Source organism: Theropithecus gelada, chromosome 12 (assembly GCF_003255815.1).
Source record: "Theropithecus gelada isolate Dixy chromosome 12, Tgel_1.0, whole genome shotgun sequence".
In the NCBI taxonomy this organism is placed as follows: Eukaryota; Metazoa; Chordata; class Mammalia; order Primates; family Cercopithecidae; genus Theropithecus; species Theropithecus gelada.
This window is the reverse complement of record NC_037680.1, coordinates 30704956-30725838: the sequence shown is the minus strand read 5'-3', so window position 1 is coordinate 30725838 and position 20883 is coordinate 30704956. Positions and strand designations below refer to the sequence as shown.

Genomic DNA, 20883 nt, shown 5'->3' with positions numbered 1-20883 from the left:
TATATATATTTTTTATGATATACACGTGTGTGTATGTGTGTGTGTGTGTGTGTATATATATAACATAAAAACTGTCATTTTACCACACACACACACAACAAAACACAAACCCTGCTTCTACCTATGTTTTCTTTTTCAGGCCCTCTACAAGGCTGACTTGGAGTGGTTGCGTGGCATTGGCTGGATGCCCCAAGGGTCTCCTGAAGTATTGAGAGTCAAAAATGCCCAGGAGATCTTTTGTGACAGTGTCTATCGGACGCCTGTGGTGAACCTTAAGTACACAAGCATTGTTGACACACCTGATGTGGTCCTTGCTAAATCAAATGCTGAAAATATTAGTATTGTAAGTTAGTTTTTTTCTGTTAAAATTGAATTCATGCCATAAATACATGAGAAATAATAAACCTGGTAATCTATTTTAGAATAGTAATAACTTTGTTAATAACAAAAGTTTTATTAAGTAATACTGACAGTATTGCTTGGTTTGCTTATTAATTTTAAGGAAAAACTCAAAGTATTAATAAAAGGAAATAATACAAATCTTATACCAAATTTGAATAACTTATGTGAAAAGATTCCAGAAATTTTTGCCCTAACGTGAAAAGGTTTTAGATCAAATCCAAAAGAAAATTAAAGTTGTGTACTGGGACTAGTGACATGAAATTTTGAAGTAATCTTGTTATTATTGTTTCTTTCCACAGCCAAAGTACAGAGAGGTTTGGGACAAGGATAAAACTTCAGTCCACATAATGCCAGATACTCCAGAAATTAACCTCGCTAGAGCAAATGCTCTTAATGTGAGCAATGTAAGTACCACAACAGACTCTCTTTTGTCTGGAAAGTTACCCAGTCAGGGCTATACTATGACCATGGAAGGGAGGGAAGATGGCCTTGGTGGGGTGGGGAAGACTCCTTGCAGTCAGCCCTTGACTAGGACTGAGGCAAAGAGGAGATCCCTGGTGATTCACTGGGAAGGCCAGTTACTGGTGAGTCAATATCTCCACGACAAAAGTCTCCTTAGTTGTCCTTTGTGAATAAGGGGACAAAGAAGGTGAAAGAGGAATGAAGAGATGCACAAACAAGAAAGGAGAATTAATGATAGACTCAGATAAACTCAAAATAATTATAATTCTTTTTTTTTTTTTTGAGACGGAGCCTTGCTTTGTCGCCCAGGCTGGAGTGCAGTGGCACGATCTTGACTCACTGCAAGCCCCGCCTCCCGGGTTTACGCCATTCTCCTGCCTCAGTCTCCCAAGTAGCTGGGACTACAGGCACCCGCCACTACGCCCGGCTAATTTTTTTGTATTTTTAGTAGAGACGGGGTTTCACTGTGTTAGCTAGGATGGTCTCGATCTCCTGACCTCGTGATCCACCCGCCTCGGCCTCCCAAAGTGCTGGGATTACAGGCGTGAGCCACCGCGCCCAGCCAATAATTATAATTCTTTGCAAAAATATATGAATTAATTCTAAAACATGGATCTATGGGGGTTTTCTAGAAAATTATAAATGACCAAAATTGACCCAAGGGGAAAAAAAAAAAACATATAGCAAGAAATTAAGAGGTTTCTTAATTAAGAAATTAAGGAGAGCATTTAAACACTTTCCTTCCTACTTTCAAATGTCAGGGTCCCCTTGATGATTTCAAATCTTCTACAAATAAATAAATTACCAGGAGCCTAGTAAAAGAAGGAAATCCGTTGCAATTACCAGAACTTTTCAAAGACAGTGTCACACATTAAAAACTATAGACCGGCTGGGCATGGTGGTTCATGCCTATAATCCCAGCACTTTGGGAGGCCAAGACCAGGGGATTGCTTGAGCCCAGGAGTTCCAGACCAGCCTGGGCAATATAGGGAGACCCCATCTCTGCAAGAAAATAAAAAATAAATTAGTTGGGCACAGTGATGTGCACCTGTGGTCCCAGCTACTTGGGAGGCTGAGGTGGGAGGATCTTGCTTAAGCCCAGCAGGAAGAGGCTGCAGTGAGCCATAATCATGCCACTGCACTCTAGCCTGGGAGACAGGGCAAGACCCTCTCTCAAATAAATAAATAAATAAATAAATAAAATTTAAACTGTAGACCAATAGTAATGGGGGGAATCTTAAATATTAATAAACCAAATTCAGCATTACGTTAAAATGATATGATACAGTCAACTGGGGTTCATGCAGGAATGCCAAGAGGGCCCCATAGTCAGAGACCTAATAGTGCCATAGAACAAGAAGAAAAAGCTCATTTTATTAGATTTAAATGGCATCTGACAAAATCCAATACCCATTCTTATTTTTTAAAAATAAAATCTTAGTTAAGAAAGAATAAGTGAATATTTTCTTGACATGACTGAAAAATAAATCTCAAATCAAAGCCCAACTCATCCTCAGTGACCAAACTTCTTGTTCATATCAGGATTAAAATGAGGATGCCCCCTAACATCATCGTTATTTAACATTTGCTGTAAGTATTGGCTAAGTGAGTGAGCCTCTCATCGATGCTAATATAATTACTCAAGAGTAAGAACATGCCCGGCGCGGTGGCTCACGCCTGTAATCCCAGCACTTTGGGAGGCTGAGGCAGGCAGATCATGAGGTCAGGAGATTGAGACTATCCTGGCTAACATGGTGAAACCCGTCTCTACCAAAAATACAAAAAATTATCCAGGCTTGGTGGTGGGTGCCTGTAGTCCCAGCTTCTCAGGGGGCTGAGGTAGGAGAATGGCGTGAACCCCGGAGGCAGAGCTTGCAGTGCACTCCAGCCTGGGTGACAGAGTGAGACTCTGTCTTAAAAAACAAACAAACAAACAAAAAGAGTAAGCACAGAAGATAAATATTGGAAAGAAAGAGGCCAAATTATCATTATTTGCAGAAGTTATTTTAAGCCTTAAAAAAGGAAGAGAATCAACTGAAAAAGAAAAAAAAAAAAAAACCTATTTGTGAGTACAAGATAATCCAGTTACGTGGCTGGCTACACAATTCAAGAAAGTTCAAGGAAGATACCACCTTCATGGATCACAGAAATTGCTTGTGTGTAGAATAGTATGACCTTAGTGCAATTTGCCAAGGCCTGAAAATTCGCGTGCTTTCAAAAGAATAATATGTCTTTGTGATAGAAGGAGGCTGCCAGCAAAGATTCCTCACTATGTGCCAAACAGCTCTATAAATTCTAGTATAATGAGCCACCTGGGTACTAATTTTTTCCAATGTTTAAGAAGAAAATACAATTTTAGGGCACTGATGTATTTTCTCTTTTGGACCAGATATCAATGTCATGGTGCAGTGCATTCTTGTCAAGAGGCTGAATCAAGGGATAGTCAGTTCTTCATTGCAGTGCAGATGCCTCTTCCCACCTAATCCATAGGCATCTGTGGCAGGAGAATTCTGGAAAGTCTCATATGCTCTCTTTTGCATGACAAATTTCTCAACTGAAAACACCAGAACTTTATCATTGAGACTATATGAGCAAGACTAATATTCAAAATTATGTTAAAAGTAAATTAACTTTATTTAGATATTAATGAGAATGACTTCTATTTTGAAAGAAATCAAACATCCCATTTGAATGCTAACCAAACTGCACAGACATTTTCTTTACACGTGTATCACCATTACTGTAATCTTGATTAAACGCACAATTTAAAACTGCTGCCATCCTTTAGAAAGCATAACTTTAGCAGAATATTTGTATGTGATTTTATGGGTAACAAAGCAAATTCACGTTAAAGTGACTCGTTTAATCTTCATGCTCACTACATGAGTAAGATATTGTTATTTTGTTTTTATCAGATGGTAAATTGAGACTTTTAAAAGTTGAGAAATTTTCCCATGTTCTCAAAGTTAGTAGTTGAAAAAATTGAGTCTTAGGCCCCAGGCTTTTTTTTTTTTTTTTTTTTTTTTTTTATAGTTAAAAATGTATATATATTTGGCTGGGCATGGTGGCTCGTGCCTGTAATCCCAGCACTTCGGGAGGCCGAGGAGGGTAGATCACTTGAGGCCAGAAGTTCGAGACTAGCCTGGCCAATGTTGTGAAACCCCATCTCCACTAAAAATAGAAAAATTAGCCAGGCATAGTGGCGGCTCACCTGTAATCCCAGCTACTTGGGTGGCTAAGGCACAAGAATCGTCTGAACCCAGGAGGCAGAGGTTGCAGCGAGATCGTGCCACTGCACTCTAGCCTAGGTGACAGAGCAAGACTCTGTCAAATGTATATATATGAATATACATATGAATATATATGTGTATATATACATATACACATATTCACATTAAATAGTATTACATAAGAAAAATAGTGTAAAAATATGCATAATAAAATAGAATGAAAACAAAAAATAAAAAGATAACATAATACATGTTTGCATTAACTATTTTCTAGTTTAATTAATTAATTAATTATTTTTTGAGAGGGAGTCTCGCTGTGTCACCCTGGCTGGAGTGCAGTAGTGCAATCTCAGCTCGCTGCAAATTCTGCCTCTCGGGTTCAAGCGATTCTCCTGCCTCAGCATCTCTAGTAGCTGGGATTGCAGGTATGTGCCACCACACTCAGCTAATTTGTGTATTTTTAGTAGAGACAAGGTTTCACCATGTTGGCCAGGCTGGTCTCAAACTCCTGACCTCAAGTGATCCACCTGCCTCGGCCTCCCAAAGTGCTGGGATTACAGGCATGACCCACTGCACCCAGCCCTTCTCGTATATTTTAATAAGGAGAATGTTTTTTCTTCTGTGCAGAAAACAAGTCAATTGTCAAAATAGTCCCATTTAAAATTTATACAAAGCTTGATTGAAAATTCATATAAAACTTGTCCTTGCTTACAGGGATAAAATTTGAGCACTCATTTTTCAGACATGCAAAAGCTACAAAACTGTCACTAATTAAAATCCACTTCTTTCTGTGCTGTGGAAGCTCCCCTACTGATAGGCATGATTTGTGAATTATATATTTAAATTACTATTATTTCTGAGTCTGTTATTTGTTAATACACAATGTATCCATGAAAATGTTAACATATGCTTACATACATTTTTTAAATACTTGTAAATCAGTCACTACTTTTAGTTAACTTCTCTTTAAAACCAAAAGAATAGCTGTTACATCCAATCATGCTTCAGCGGAAGATCTAACATTACCAAATGATAAGGATAATTAATCACATAAGATCAAAAAAGCCATATTGAAAAAAACCCACAAATGTAAAAAGTTTACAATTCTGAAGGTTACAAAACTGAACTGAATTTGAGATAAATTGAATTACTGCATTAAAGAACTTCTAATATCTAAAGTTATCCCAATGTTACCAATACACTGACACAAGAAAACAAAGCCAAACCCTTTTTATTAACGAGATTATGAAGCATGAGCAACTACTTCAAGGCTATCATTCCAGTTTAAAATTTATTGTACATTTGAAAATAACTGAAAGAGTATAATTGGAGCACTTTGGGAGGCCAAGGCAGGCGGATCACCTGAGGGTCGGGAGTTTGAGACCAGCCTGACCAACATGGAGAAACCCCGTCTCTACTAAAATACAAAATTAGCCGGGCCTGGTGGCACATGCCTGTAATCCCAGCTACTCGGGAGGTGGAGGAAGGAGAATGGCTTGGACCTGGGAGGCAGAGGTTGGGGTGAGCCGAGATCGCGCCATTGCCCTCCAGCCTGGGCAACAGGAGTGAAACTCCATCTCAAAAAAAAAGAAAAAAGAGTATAATTGAAATGTTTATAACACAGACTTGACAAATGCTTGAGGTGGTGGGTACCCAGTTACCCTGATGTGACTATTACCCATTGTATGCCTACATCAAAATATCTCATGCACCCTAGAAATACATATACCTACTATGTACCCATAAAAATAAAATATAAAACATTAAAAATAACAAAAACAAAAGAATGGAGATTGTCAAGCCCAGACCTTTGGACTCCAGACACCATTACATGTTCCAGGACATGGTGCATAGAACAATTCTCACCTATTCTCTTCTTTAACTGCTCTCAAGTCCTTGGGCTTCAAAACTTTGCCCCTGTGATATGAATTCCACCTGAGCCACTGAAGGTATTGGTAAATTTGAATCTAGGATGATATCTTATTTTTCTCCTTTTCAGAAACTTTACCGTGAGGGCTGGGATGAAATGAAGGCAGGCTGTGATGTCCGGCTGGATGCCATCCCCATCCAGGCTGCCAAGGCCTCCAGGGAGATTGCCAGTGACGTGAGTGGCCTTTTTCAACGTCTCAGTTTTTTTTCAGCCAATGCCCTAGGTGCATCGAGAGGACATGCTGTGACCCATCTGCTTTATTTTTGCATCTCCAGTATAAATATAAGCTTGACCATGAGAAGCAGAAGGGACACTACGTGGGCACCCTCACAGCTAGGGATGACAACAAGATCCGCTGGGCCCTCATAGCTGACAAGCTCCAGAATGAACGAGAGTACCGGCTGGACTGGGCCAAATGGAAGGCCAAGATCCAGAGCCCCGCGGACATGCTTTCCGTCCTGCACTCTAAAAATTCCCAGGCTCTGGTCAGTGACGTGGATTACCGCAATTACCTGCACCAGTGGACCTGCATGCCCGACCAGAACGATGTGATTCAGGCCAAGAAGGCCTACGAACTGCAGAGCGATGTGAGTGGGCTGCATTTGGGAATGAACTCTTCTCAGTTGGCCATGAATCCCAGAGAGTTTATGACACTAAACCCTTTTGTCATCATTTTACAACTTCATAACACCAAGAATTTAATATTAGTGAAACCTTATAGTATGGTATCAAAATTGCCAAATCCAATAAGGACCTAGACTTTATATCAAGAGATAAATGGTAGTATGAATACAGGTCTTAATTGTATCAGATTAAAGAAAACTGTGAAAATATTCCTTCTGTAGAATTTAGACAGCAATAGAAGCTTATATCCAGTAAAATATTGGCAGCCCATGGACAGGATGTAGGCACAGACATGCTTTTTTAAATTGATACAGTGTTTAGAAATTTTGAACTAAGTTGCCAAGATTTTAAAATCCAAAAATTTTTGTGTACAAATGTCGAATTTCCCATTTCCCTTGGAAATTCAGAGGACGCAGCTCTGAATTATCCCTTAGTAACAATAACCAGAACAGAATCAAGGATAACCCCTTTTAAATAAAAATATATGCTATAGTTTGTCACACTGCCTGGCCGCCTAATGAATTTTCTTACATTACCTGCGTGGCTGCTTGAGTATGTCCTCCTTGGCTTATATAGCATTTACATTGTATTTCTTCATCAGACTAATGGATAGCCTAACTAGGACTACATGACCAGGGTTGCTGAACTCATTCTGGCCTTGTTTTCACAGAATGTTTACAAGGCTGACTTGGAATGGTTGCGTGGAATTGGGTGGATGCCAAATGACTCCGTGTCCGTCAATCATGCCAAACATGCCGCGGATATCTTCAGTGAGGTATTCCAAAATTTTACCCTGACATTCAGTACATTTCCCAAGAAAGTGACAAAATGCACAAACTAAAATATAGTCATCTAATATCAGCAGTCTTAACCATTTCAATGGCTGTGATTTAAACTGGATATATATTTTTTTGAAAATGTACTGTCCCTATCACATTATGGGACCACATCCATAATATATCCAGGACATTCACTGATGCTTGGCGTTGTATAAATGGAAAAATCTTTTTGTCAGCAATAGCAATATACTTGGGAAACGTTTGTCCCATTGGAAAAATGTGCATTGCGATACACGTAATGATACATTATATAACTTTGAGAGCTAAGCAAACTTCCTACTTTAAAATCTGTGGGAGGCATAAGAGGCTGATCCATTTGTTTAAAAAATAAAATGCTAAAAAGAAAGCCAAATTCCCAAGAAGACGCCATTCAAATATGGCACTGTATGTTTCTAGTAGAGAAGGACCCTAAATTTAGTGTATCTTTCTCAGTTCACACACGTCCAGGAATTACAACTATCTAAAAGCTGCTTTCTTTCCCATAGAAAAAATATCGCACAAAAATAGAAACTCTCAACTTTACGCCTGTGGATGATAGAGTTGATTATGTGACAGCGAAACAAAGTGGCGAGATCCTTGATGATGTAAGTATATGGCTGTTTTAAAATCTCACTATCAGGCAGATATCACTTCCAAAGCTTTTCCATCTACTTACACTCAACGTGCAATCATCTGAAATACAGATTTTAATCATTAAAATGATGGATGCTAACAATTGCTTGGACAACATGATGTTTTCTTAATAAGTAACTTGCCCCCTTGCCTCTCATTTTTTTTTTAGATTAAATACCGAAAAGACTGGAATGACACCAAATCAAAGTACACCCTCACAGAAACTCCCCTGCTGCACACTGCCCAGGAGGCTGCCAGGATACTGGACCAGGTATGGGTTTCACCCAGATGCCTTGTATTTGTGTACGAGTGGAGGGCCTTAATGGAACTGTAGGATAATTATGTACACAACTTACCCCTCCCTTCTGACTCCTCATTTCAACCCTTTACTGTGGCTCTGTCTTTCAGTATCTCTACAAGGAAGGCTGGGAGAGACAAAAAGCCACAGGTTACATTTTGCCTCCAGATGCTGTGCCATTTGTTCATGCCCATCACTCCAGTGACGTTCAGAGTGAGGTAATATATCCTGATGGGAGTGCATTTTGCAAAAGTGGGACCTTGCTCCCAGGGATTCCAGTTATGCTGAAGGCAGAGATAGCACCTTCAAGGTGTTCAGTTTCAGTGTGGCAGACCTGGCCAGGCTTGGTGATGGTTGGAGTACCTGCTCCCTTTTTGATCTTTCTTTGGGCTTTCTTCTTTCTTCACCACCTCCCCCCCCGCACCCCCTTGGCTTCTTTAAAAGCAATTGTTCAAATTATTTACTTTTTCTTATATTCTCTGCCCTCCCTAAAATCTTGAGGCCTTCGAATAAAACTATTGCCAGAATCAGAGAACAAGTATATGTTTTTTCTCTACTTTTATTTTTTAAAATTTGTTTTTATCATTTTTAGGGCTATCTCAGCAGAATATTTTTCTATTTTTAAATAGGTGTTTCTTCACATGGATTTATTTCAACGCTTTTTATTATTTGTTCTCAGAGTTGGGGGTGGATATCAAACAAAAATCTGGGGGGCTGAATTTGCTGATATCCCTTAGTAGATGGTCAAGCCCCCTCTGCCTTGTGTGCTTGTCAAAACTGATGGAATTTACACTCCTCTTCTCACCAGCTGAAATACAGAGCTGACCATGTGAAGCAAAAAGGTCATTATGTTGGTGTCCCGACGATGAGAGATGACCCTAAGCTGGTTTGGTTTGAGCATGCAGGCCAGATTCAGAATGAGAGACTATACAAAGAGGACTATCACAAAACAAAGGCCAAAATCAATATACCTGCTGATATGAAGTCAGTCTTGGCCGCCAAGGAGGGGCAGACCCTTGTCAGTGATATTGACTACCGTAATTACTTGCACCAATGGACGTGTCATCCTGACCAGAATGATGTTATTCAGGCAAGAAAGGCCTATGACCTACAGAGCGATGTAAGTGATTTTTGTTTCTTCATTATCTAGAAACTCATGGTACACTCTGAGAATGAGGAGCAACATCCCAGATCCACAAGTGCTTGAAATTTGAGGCCACAGATAATTTGTTCCCAAAGGGAATTGAGGCTGGATATGAAGTAGAGAAAGATCAGGAGCAGTGATGGATTGATTGGTTTGCCTACTGACTGCATTTCTGAATACCTTTCAATCAATTTTTTTTTAAATCTGCTTTTGTACCATTTTGGCCATCAGCAACTCCTCACTCACATTCACATGGAAAAGTATCAGCTGATTGAAAATAATAATTGGCTTGGGTGGGAATTGAGAATGAGTTGAGGTTTTGACAATATTAGGTGATAAGCACAGTTAAAGACCTAAGCATGCCCTATTCCTGCTTTGCCAAGCATCTCATTCCTCGAGGCATTGATGAAGTTGTTCCCAAAGCAAAAGAGAAATGAAATACTGATTAAGTTGCACGAGGGCCCAGTATGCCTCATGCAGAGCTTTGGTAAAGCTAGGATAGAGAATAAGACATAACCTACCTCCCACTGATACCTGAATCAAGATCTCTACCTGCCACCAGCCTTCAGTATGTGCAGAATAGTAACTTGATGCATCAACTTAGTTGCTTAGGTGCCCAGAGAAGCTAATGCTACCTGGGTCTTCTCATCATTAACAAAAGGGAACCTGGAAGTCAAAGATTGCTGCAACAAAGATATTGAACTTGAACATCCAACCTCACTGGTTGCTGCAGCAAAATGGCAGTTGTGGAACTTTAATCAGAATAGCAACTCCTCTTATTTTCATGTCAAGTAGGCTGGGAGAATCCAGGTGCTTGAAGGCGTAAGGGCAAGAATAGGTTTGGCTGGGACCCAGGGGATGACTCCCCCTGCCCAATACATGAACATTTACTTGTGTAGTTTCCCTCATTTAGTCTAAATGCCCCCACATACTTCTACGTGACTAAATGTACCAAATCCATCTAAAAGTACAACCTCCTTGGTAAGCCTTTTCTTATGACAATAGCAGAAAATAACAGCCCCTTCCCCTCAACTCCAATAGCATTTGAGCACTTGATCTAATAGCACTTCTTGCTTTATAAATGACTTATCTCGACTCCTAGACTCCTTCTTTATACTTACTCATCAAAGCACCAAGCATAGTGCCTCATGCACAGTAATAGCCTCAAGAAATATTGCTCAGGTGAAATCACAATTGAATGAATGAGACAACTACTAGAGAGAAATCCTTTAAAAGCTTTTGAAAAAATTGTAACCTGCCCTCTGTAAGCCTGTGTCTCAGTCATTTATTCCTCCATTATACCTCTCTTCCTGCTCTCAGAATATCTACAAAGCTGACCTAGAGTGGCTCCGAGGCATTGGCTGGATCCCCCTGGATTCTGTGGACCATGTGAGGGTTACTAAGAACCAGGAAATGATGAATCAGGTATGCAAAGCCTGTTCTCCTTCTAACCTAATGCCTGGCCTCCTACCTGCCATGTGCAGGTAGATAACCTGTGGTGGTGGACCTGTCTTAATTGTCTCCATTTCTTTACAGATCAAATATAAGAAAAATGCCCTTGACAACTATCCTAACTTTACAAGTGTGGTGGATCCTCCAGAGATTGTTTTAGCCAAGATTAATTCTGTCAATCAAAGTGATGTAAGTTTGCTTTGTGCAGGCTGAAGTGCACAGACTGGGGAGTAAATTATGTATCATTGGGTGGATCAGCTTAACTTTAGATAATTGCTTGTAAAAAATAAATTGGGAGGTGGTAAATTCTAAGATCATCTTTGGAGGGTATGTCTTAAAAGTCATTAGCAGGTGGTAAATTGTATTCACTTTTAGGTATCTATATTCCTATCCAAATTATTATATTGTTTTAGCTAAAATGGACTAAAATTCAACCAGTTGGTTAGTTTTAATCTCTAAACGTGGACTGATTATGTTTCTAGGTAATCTTATAAAAATGTAATATACACTTATAGTAATAAAAGATTTGGTTTTCTCTCCTTAGGTAAAATATAAAGAAACATTTAATAAAGCAAAGGGCAAGTACACGTTTTCACCAGACACACCGCATATCTCCCACTCCAGAGACATGGGAAAACTCTACAGCACTGTGAGTTCTCTTTCATGTAATAACCACTCAGTTTCTAATTTGAAGCCCTTGTTGCATTCATATGCTTGGCTGATTTTGTCAACTGCTGAACTTATAAGGCAACCTATTATTTGTTTTCCCATTGCACTTAGTCTTGTGTATTAGAAGTAGCATGGTATTCAAGGCAAATAATACTTATTCGGCTGGTGTTTTTGAGCTCCTGTGATGTGCCAGGATCTGTAGGAGGCAATGAGAGGCTAAAGCTCAATGAGACAAGCCTTCAGGAGCTCATGCAAGTGAGGGAACAGACTTAAATTGATAGAATAATAATCTAACAAGTGCTCTGGGTGCACATAGGATTGAGCACCTACCAATAGAGAAAAGGGAGGAAAGTCTGGTCCCTCTTTAGTAATCATGCATCAGCATCTCTAGCCAACAAGAGGAAAACTTGCTCTCCAAAATTTCATTCAGTTAATTTAAAGGAGGCCGATGGTGCGCACGTGTGGCCTGGGAAAGAATCTTTGCCAGTTCTCTCCCTGTGTACAAATTTCTTGTCACTTTTACTAGGACCACAGATATAGTCAACTCTTATAAAATGCCTAGAGTCAGCCGGGCATGGTGGCTCACGCCTGTAATCCCAGCACTTTGGGAGGGTGAGGCAGGTGGATCACCTGAGGTCAGGAGTTCGAGACCAGCTTGGCCAACATGGCGAAACCCCGTCTCTATGAAAAATACAGAAATTAGCCAGGTGTGGTGGTGCATGCCTATAATCCCAGCTACTCGGGAGGCTGAGACAGGAGAATCTCTTGAACCCAGGAGGCGGAGGTTGCAGTGAACCAAGATCACGCCACTGCACTCCAGCCTGGGGGACAGCAAGATTCTGTCTCAAAAAACATAAAAATAAAATAAAATAAAAAATAAAATAAAATGCCTAGAGTCTGTAAGTTTGATTTGCAATAAACCAAATAACTGCCCTGTTCTAGGTAGACACACTAACGGCTATAGATAAAGATTTTAGCCTTGCCTTGAACATATGTTTCACCTTAATTTGACCAACTCTTTTAGTGGTATCTGAAAGAAGTTGAAAGTTTTCTTTTGTAAGAAATGTATTGTTGCCATGTATTTCTTTGTTCTAGATACTGTATAAAGGGGCATGGGAGGGCACCAAGGCCTATGGCTACACCCTGGATGAGCGCTACATTCCCATTGTTGGAGCCAAGCATGCCGATCTGGTGAACAGTGAGGTCAGTATGACCTTTTCCTCTCCTAAGTTTGAGAGTCTTTACTGGGGATCAAGGGACTGGTTAGGAAACTCCAGCGATTCTCAATGTTGAACCCACTTTACAGCTTAAATACAAAGAGACATATGAGAAGCAGAAAGGTCACTACTTGGCTGGAAAAGTGATCGGTGAATTCCCTGGTGTGGTTCACTGTCTGGATTTCCAACAGATGAGGAGTGCGGTAAGTAAATGTCCACTTTAACATGGGATTTGTGCCCCGTAAGTGTGTTGTCGTGTCTGCATATTTATAACTTGCCCTTTGGTTCAGGTTAGCTGGGAAATGGAGTAACATAGAGTCCTTCCTGCCAGTCAGCCTGTGGACTCTTAGTGGCTGTGTGCTTCTTCCCTGCCACTTTCTCCCTGACTATTAAACACTGTGACTGCTTTGTGTTAAGAAAAGGAAAGAGCATCAGGGTCACTATTTACCCTGTGTTATAAAAGGATGGGAAATTTCAGGCCAGGTGCAATGGCTCATGCCTGTAATCCCAGCACTTTGGGAAGCCAAGGCAGGTGGATCACCAGAGGTCAGGAGTTTGAGACTGGCCTGGCCAACATGGTGAAACCTCATCTCTACTAAAAATACAAGAATTAGCTGGGCATGGTGGCGCATACCTGTAATTCCAGTTACTTGGGATGCTGAGGCATGAGAATTGTTTGAACCCAGGAGGCAGCAGTTGCAGTGAGTGGAGATCACACCATTGTAATCCAGTCTGGGCAACAGAGCAGGACACCATCTCAAAAAAAAGAAAATAAAAAAAAGGATGGGAAATTTCAAAAGAAGAAGAATATATTAAAGTATAATTTTTTTAACCTTAGTTTATTCTAGAGATACTGATCTAAATGGGAAATAAGGATCTAAAAGAGATTGATCTGAATAATTTACATTTAAATCCCTTTCTTATTTTTGTCTTTAAAATATGTTAGTTGAACTACAGAAAACATTATGAGGATACCAAAGCAAATGTTCATATCCCCAATGACATGATGAATCACGTGCTGGCTAAAAGGTGCCAGTACATCCTCAGTGACCTGGAGTATCGACACTATTTCCACCAGTGGACGTCTCTTCCGGAAGAACCAAATGTTATACGTGTCCGAAACGCCCAGGAGATCTTGAGTGATGTATGATGTCCTTTCTGAAGCTTGACTTAGCTACAGTTTCCATGACTCTGTCTTGGCTACCCCCCAACCCTGGCTGCCATGCTCCCGTTGTCCCTGTATTCATAAATCTTGCTGCTTCTCAACACAAAGTGGCATGAGTAACCACTTTTTGGTATAAGAATCCACCCTAAGCCATTTGACACATATGTTAAATATTTAATTGGTTTAACACTAAACTCAGACTTTGATATTGCTCTCAAGCTTCTTTAGGCTTGGGAATTAAAGACCTTCCAGCTGGTGAGAGGCCTACCCTATGTCTTCTAAGCAAGAAGCACAGCCAGCGGCTGACAGGAAATTATCAAATGCTCAATTGTAAATTCAGAATACCTTCCACATTTCATTGTTCTCTCTTTCTTGCAGAATGTGTATAAAGATGACCTGAATTGGTTGAAAGGCATTGGTTGCTACGTTTGGGATACACCCCAAATCCTCCAGGCCAAGAAATCATACGACCTTCAGAGTCAGGTAAGCCACCTTCCTAGAAGGACTGGCTCTCCATGGGTCATCAGAATCCATGGTGGTGTCAGTGGGTTCATGGGCAGGCTGAGAAAGCTGCTGTAACAGTGTAGGCTCTAACTGACCAAAGCCCCTCCTCTCCCAAGCAAAGCTCTTCTAGTGGCCCGCTCTGGGGTTGGATCTTCCCAGTCTGAATCTCTCCTTTGGTTTAAGGCAGTGCACATTCATAACAAAAGTTTATCTGGGAGGTGTTTCCTAGTGGACTACTCTCAAGCATCTGTACCTTAGTTGATCAGGTTAACTTGCAGAGAGTAGGAGGTAAAAGTATCCTGTGATTACAAGTAGACAAGTTTTGGAGGAAAAAAATCAGTATCTGGAAGACTTTTCAGCATGTGGTTCAGCTCTGATGGGGCAGTTGTAATAGAATGTTGAAAGTGAGGGGCTGCTGTCAGGGATGGAGGATAGGCATGGAAAAGGCAACAAAATGGCCAAAATCTCGACCCCAGTCTTGGTCAAGAGAAACTATTCATTCTGGCAGCCATACAAAGTCTGCAGGACTCTAGAACACCAGCCTGTTTGTTAGGATTAAAGCAGAAATCCAGAAATAAAGGCACATCTAAGTTGGCACATGCAGCTAAAACTGATGACAGACCTGTATGTTACCATTTGTGGTGACTTTTGTTTTTCTTCACAGCTACAATATACAGCAGCAGGTAAAGAAAATCTACAAAACTATAATCTGGTCACAGACACACCCGTCTATGTGACTGCTGTTCAGAGTGGCATTAATGCCAGTGAGGTGCGTCTTCCTATACTCCTCTTCCAGGGACAAACTATTTCTTGTCTTTATGTATTTTCGAACAACAGAGGTAAATAACCTATTGTTGCTTGTCTATAGGTGAAATATAAAGAAAATTATCATCAGATTAAGGACAAATACACAACAGTTCTGGAAACAGTGGATTCTGACAGAACCAGAAACCTGAAGAATCTTTACAGCAGTGTGAGTTGAGTTTTTCCCCCTTCCTATATATGAGCCACCTTTCCCGCTTCTGAGACAGGAAGAGAATAAATGGGATGGACACTCTATCCCCAAAGGCTTTTCTATGGTTTCCTGGACCTTCAATCCTACTTTACCTCATAAAATTCTAGTAGGTACAATTAAATAAGCCTCACCTTAAAAGGAGTCCTGGGAGTTAGTAGAGAGTGTGTGAGAAGGACAGAAACAGAAGGAAAACCTGCTACTCAGAAGCCAACCAGATGCATTTTCCCATATTCACAAGAAGGTCTTTAATTCCTGCAGAACCTGTACAAGGAGGCCTGGGATAGAGTGAAAGCCACCAGCTACATCCTGCCTTCCAGCACCTTGTCCCTGACACACGCCAAGAACCAGAAGCATCTGGCCAGCCATGTAAGTCGAGCAAAAACATGACAGCTTTCCCACCCTCCCCTGCTCTCCACTCCAAGAATCTTTCAGGCTGATTCATGCGTTGTCGAGAAGTACCCCTAGCATTCCAGTGGGCATGTCCAGGAAATAATTCCAAATGCTCAGTCATTAGAGTCTATGTATTCACTGCCTCTCTCTCTCTCTCTCTCTGCTGCCTGGAGAGAATCACAAGCACTTGCAAGGAGGACAGGATGTGACCTTTCAGGCTGCCTGTCTGCACATGATAATCTCTGCTAAAGCCAGAAGTAAGGATGGGCTGAAGACATAATACAACCTACAAAAATAGACTTTTTCAATAGAATTACATGGATGTAGGGCAAAAATAAACCAGTGAATATGATAACTGGTTATTATACCATCCCCAGTTAATATAAATTATTTTATAGCAATGAAATAGAAAACATTTTAAAAATGTTTAATTCTCCTTTTTTAAGTAGAACTTTTCTTAGATATAAACATAATTGTAAAACAAACAAACCCTAAATCTCATGATCTGTTTAAATATAGCAGAAGGTCGTACGTCCTCTAACCATTAATGCTCTTGAGTAAAACCTTTTTGTGTGTGAGTGTTCTGTTTTGGTTTCTTATACTTTAAGTTCTGGGGTACATGTGCAGAACATGGAGGTTTGTTACATGGGTATACATGTGCCATGGTGGTTTGCTGCACCCATCAGCCTATCATCTACATTAGGTATTTCTCCTAATGCTATCCCTCCCCTAACCCCCTATTCCCTGACAGGACCCAGTGTGTGATGTTCCCCTCCCTGTGTCCATGTGTTCTCACTGTTCAACCCCCACTTATGAGTGAGAACATGCAGTGTTTTGTTTTCTGTTCTTGTGTTAGTTTGCTGAGAATGATGGTTTCAAGCTTCATCCTTGTCCCTGCAAAGGACATGAACTCATCCTTTTTTATGGCTGCATAGTATTCCATGGTATATATGTGCCACATTTTCTTTATCCATTCTATCATTGATGGGCATTTGGTTGGTTCCAAGTCTTTGCTATGGTGAAGAGTGCTGCAATAAACACACGTGTGCACGTGTCTTTATGGTAGAATGATTTATAATCCATTGGGTATATACCCAGTAATGGGATTGCTGAGTCAAATGGTATTTCTAGTTCTAGATCCTTGAGGAATCACCACACTGTCTTCCCCAATGGCTGAACTAGTTTACAGTCCCACCAACAGTGTAAAAGTGTTCCTATTTCTCCACATCCTCTCCAGCATCTGTTGTTTCCTGACTTTGTGATGATCGCTATTCTAACTGGCGTGAGATAGTATCTCATTGTGGTTTTGATTTGCATTTCTCTAATGACCAGTGATGATGAGCATTTTTTCATATATTTGTTGGTCACACAAATGTCTTCTTTTGAGAAGCGTCTGTTCATATCCTTCGCCCACTTTCTCATGGGGTTGTTTTTTTCTTGTAAATTTGTTTAAGTTCTTTGTAGATTCTGGATATTAGCCCATTGTCAGATGGAGAGACTGCAGAAATTTTCTCCCATTCTGTAGGTTGCCTGTTCACTCTGATAGTTTCTTTTGCCGTGCAGAAGTTCTTTAGTTTAATTAGATTCCATTTGTCTATTTTGGCTTTTGTTGCCATTGCTTTTGGTGTTTTAGTCATGAAGTATTTGCCCATGCCTATGTCCTGAAAGGTATTGCCTAGGTTTTCTTCTGGGGTTTTTATGGTTTTAGGTCTTTTGTGTAAGTCTTTTATCCATCTTGAGTTAATTTTTGTATAAGGTGTAAGGAAGGGATCCAGTTTCAGCTTTCTGCACATGGCTAGCCAGTTTTCCCAGCACCATTTATTAAATAGGGAGTCTTCTTCCCATTGCTTGTTTTTGTCAGGTTTGTCAAAGATCAGGTGATTATAGATATGTGGTGTTATTTCTGAGACCTCTGTTCTGTTCCATTGGTCTATATATCTGTTTTGGTACAAGCACCATGGTGTTTTTATTACTGTAGCCTTGTAGTACAGTTTGAAGTCAGATAGTGTAATGCCTCCAGCTTTAGTTTTTTCCAATTCTGTGAAAAAAGTCAATGGTAGCTTGATGGGGATAGCATTGAATCTATAAATTACTTTGGGCAGCATGGCCATTTTCATGATATTGAGTCTTCCTATCCATGAGCATGGAATGTTTTTCCATTTGTTTGTGTCCTCTATTATTTCCTTGAGCAGTGGTTTGTAGTTCTCCTTGAAGAGGTCCTTCACATCCCTTGTAAGTTTGATTTCTACGTATTTTATTATCTTTGTAGCAGTTGTGAATTGGAGTTCACTTGTGATTTGGCTCTCTGTTTGTCTGTTATTGGTATATAGGAATGCTTGTGATTTTTGCACATTGATTTTGTATCCTGAGACTTTGCTGAAGTTGCTTATCAGCTTAAGGAGATTTTGGACTGAGATGATGGGGTTTTATACATATACAGTCATGTCATCCGCAAACAGAGACAATTTGACTTCCTCTTTTCCTAATTGAATACCCTTGATTTCTTTCTCTTGCCTGATTGCCCTAGCCAGAACTTCCAACACTATGTTGAATAGGAGTGGAGAGAGAGGGCATCCTTGTCTTGTGCCAGTTTTCAAAGGGAATGCTTCCAGCTTTTGCCCATTCAGTATGATACTGGCTGTGGGTTTGTTATAAATAGCTCTTATTATTTTGAGGTTCGTCCCATCAATAGCTAGTTTATTGAGAGTTTTTAGCATGAAGGGCTGTTGAATTTTGACGAATGCCTTTTCTGCATCTATTGAGATAATCATGTGATTTTTGTCATTGGTTCTGTTTATGTGATAGATTACATTTATTGATTTGCATATGTTGAACCAGGCTTGCATCCCAGGAATGAAGCCAACTTCATCATGGTAGATAAGCTTTTTGATGTGCTGCTCAATTTGGTTTCATAAAACAGTATTTTTTTGAGGATTTTTACATTGATGTTCACCAGGGATATTGACCTAAGATTTTCTGTTTTTGTTGTGTCTCTGTCAGGTTTTGGTATCAGGATGATGCTGGCCTCATAAAATGAGTTAGGGAGGATTCCCTTTTATTCTGTTGTTTGGAATAGTTTCAGAAGGGATGGTACCAGCTCCTCTTTGTACCTCTGGTAGGATGCGGCTGTGAATGCATCTGGTCCTGGACTTTTTTTCGTTGGTAGGCTATTAATTACTGCCTCAATTTCAGAGCCTGTTATTGGTCTATTTAGGGATTCAACTTCTTCCTGGTTTAGTCGTGGGAGGGTGTATGTGTCCAGGAATTTATCCATTTCTTCTAGATTTTCTAGTTTATTTGTGCACAGGTGTTTATAGTATTTTCTGATAGTAGTTTGTATTTCTGTGGGATCAGTGGTGATATCCCCTTTATCATTTTTTATTGCATCTATTTGATTCTTCTCTCTTTCTTTATTAGTCTTGCTAGCGGTCTATTTTGTTGATCTTTTCAAAAACACAGCCCCTGGATTCATTCATTTTTTTGGAGGGTTTTTTGTGTGTCAATCTCCTTCAGTTCTGCTCTGATCTTAAGTTATTTCTTGCCTTCTGCTAGCTTTTTGATTTGTTTGCTCTTGCTTCTCTACTTCTTTTAATTGTGATGTTAGGGTGTCAATTTTAGATCTTTCCTGCTTTCTCTTGTGGGCATCTAGTGCTATAAATTTTCCTCTACACACTGCTTTAAATGTGTCCCAGAGATTCTGAGTTCAAGTCCTGGATATCCTTGTTAATTTTCTGTCTGGTTGATCTGTCTAGTGTTGACAGTGGGGTGTTAAAGTCCCCCACTATTGTTGTGTTGCAGTCTAAGTCTCTTTGTAGGTCTCCAAGAACTTGTTTTATGAATCTGCGTGCTCCTGTGTTGGGTGCATATATGTTTAGGATAGTTAGCTCTTCTTGTTTCATTGATCCCTTTTCCATTATGTAATGCCCTTCTTTGTCTCTTTTGATCTTTGTTGGTTTAAAGTCTGTGTAAAACCTTTAATTGTAAAATTCCCTGTAACCTTTATTGTAATTCTTAGCCCCGTTCTCCTTCAGAAAAATTAGAGACTTTATCTCTTAATTGTGAACATTTTACGTAACACTTTAAATCAGCATTTCTCAAACATGTTTTGACCAGGGCTCACAGTGGGAAATTTATTTTTTATTTCAAGTTCACATACACACATACACACCCCTGAAGTTTATGTGAGTTTCTTCTGGCACAAATATCTCACAGAAGAGCAGTGACTGCTAGACTAGAGACAGTGCACTCTGATCATTTCCATTCTGTTCTACTCATTTAAATGCTAGTGACTCAGTAAATTGATATCACTACTCTACTGGACTTACAGATGCACAGCTTAGAAATAAACGTCATTAGACAGTCTATGGAATTATTTGATTTTTACCTGGAGGAAAAAGTAAGGTATGTGATTTTACCCAGGCCCAACTCTATTTGGAAGACTGCAAAAAGGAGCAAACTTTTCATTTTGGAAGAAAAGTATTATAGATAAGATTTAAAAAGCTCAAAAGAGGCTTTTTCCTTGAGTCATGAACAAAATTACAGAGGCAAGATTCTTGGCAAGTTGGTTTTGGAGCAAGGTAAAACATAGAGAAATTAATCCTTTAAAAGAAGTATTCTGACCTTATTTTAGGAAAAAGCTTTGTGTGTGTGTGTGTGTGTTTTTAAAAGGGTGTCTTTACATTCTATCATCTTTGAAGCTGAGAAATAGATTAGATGTAAGACGCTGATTTTCTGTTTTGGAAAAATCTGGTGGAAATGTTGGTTGGTCTACAGTCAATGAAGAGCATTGCTGGAATACTGATACAAACATCTCTCTTTTGTTACAGAGGTGCCAGTCTCGGAGTTGTGGAAGAATTATTTTATTATTGTGTGCTATGAGATTGGATCTTAGTCTCTGTCTTAACCTGGGTTTATATAATCATGGAACACC

General features: G+C 39.9%; 1 protein-coding gene across 1 annotated transcript in view; it reads left to right on the top strand.

The window, feature by feature from the left end:
- The window catches only part of NEB (nebulin), a 223573-nt gene that overhangs the window by 131391 nt on the left and 71299 nt on the right, over nucleotides 1-20883 (top strand). The window contains exons 79-97 of the mRNA XM_025404794.1: nucleotides 140-343; nucleotides 702-806; nucleotides 6094-6198; nucleotides 6300-6611; nucleotides 7319-7423; nucleotides 7973-8071; nucleotides 8269-8370; nucleotides 8508-8615; nucleotides 9206-9517; nucleotides 10862-10966; nucleotides 11078-11182; nucleotides 11538-11642; nucleotides 12758-12865; nucleotides 12969-13082; nucleotides 13826-14023; nucleotides 14423-14527; nucleotides 15213-15317; nucleotides 15417-15521; nucleotides 15822-15929. Of these exons, the coding sequence (XP_025260579.1) occupies nucleotides 140-343; nucleotides 702-806; nucleotides 6094-6198; nucleotides 6300-6611; nucleotides 7319-7423; nucleotides 7973-8071; nucleotides 8269-8370; nucleotides 8508-8615; nucleotides 9206-9517; nucleotides 10862-10966; nucleotides 11078-11182; nucleotides 11538-11642; nucleotides 12758-12865; nucleotides 12969-13082; nucleotides 13826-14023; nucleotides 14423-14527; nucleotides 15213-15317; nucleotides 15417-15521; nucleotides 15822-15929 (2610 nt within the window). The remainder of the gene's footprint in view (nucleotides 1-139; nucleotides 344-701; nucleotides 807-6093; nucleotides 6199-6299; nucleotides 6612-7318; nucleotides 7424-7972; nucleotides 8072-8268; nucleotides 8371-8507; nucleotides 8616-9205; nucleotides 9518-10861; nucleotides 10967-11077; nucleotides 11183-11537; nucleotides 11643-12757; nucleotides 12866-12968; nucleotides 13083-13825; nucleotides 14024-14422; nucleotides 14528-15212; nucleotides 15318-15416; nucleotides 15522-15821; nucleotides 15930-20883) is intronic.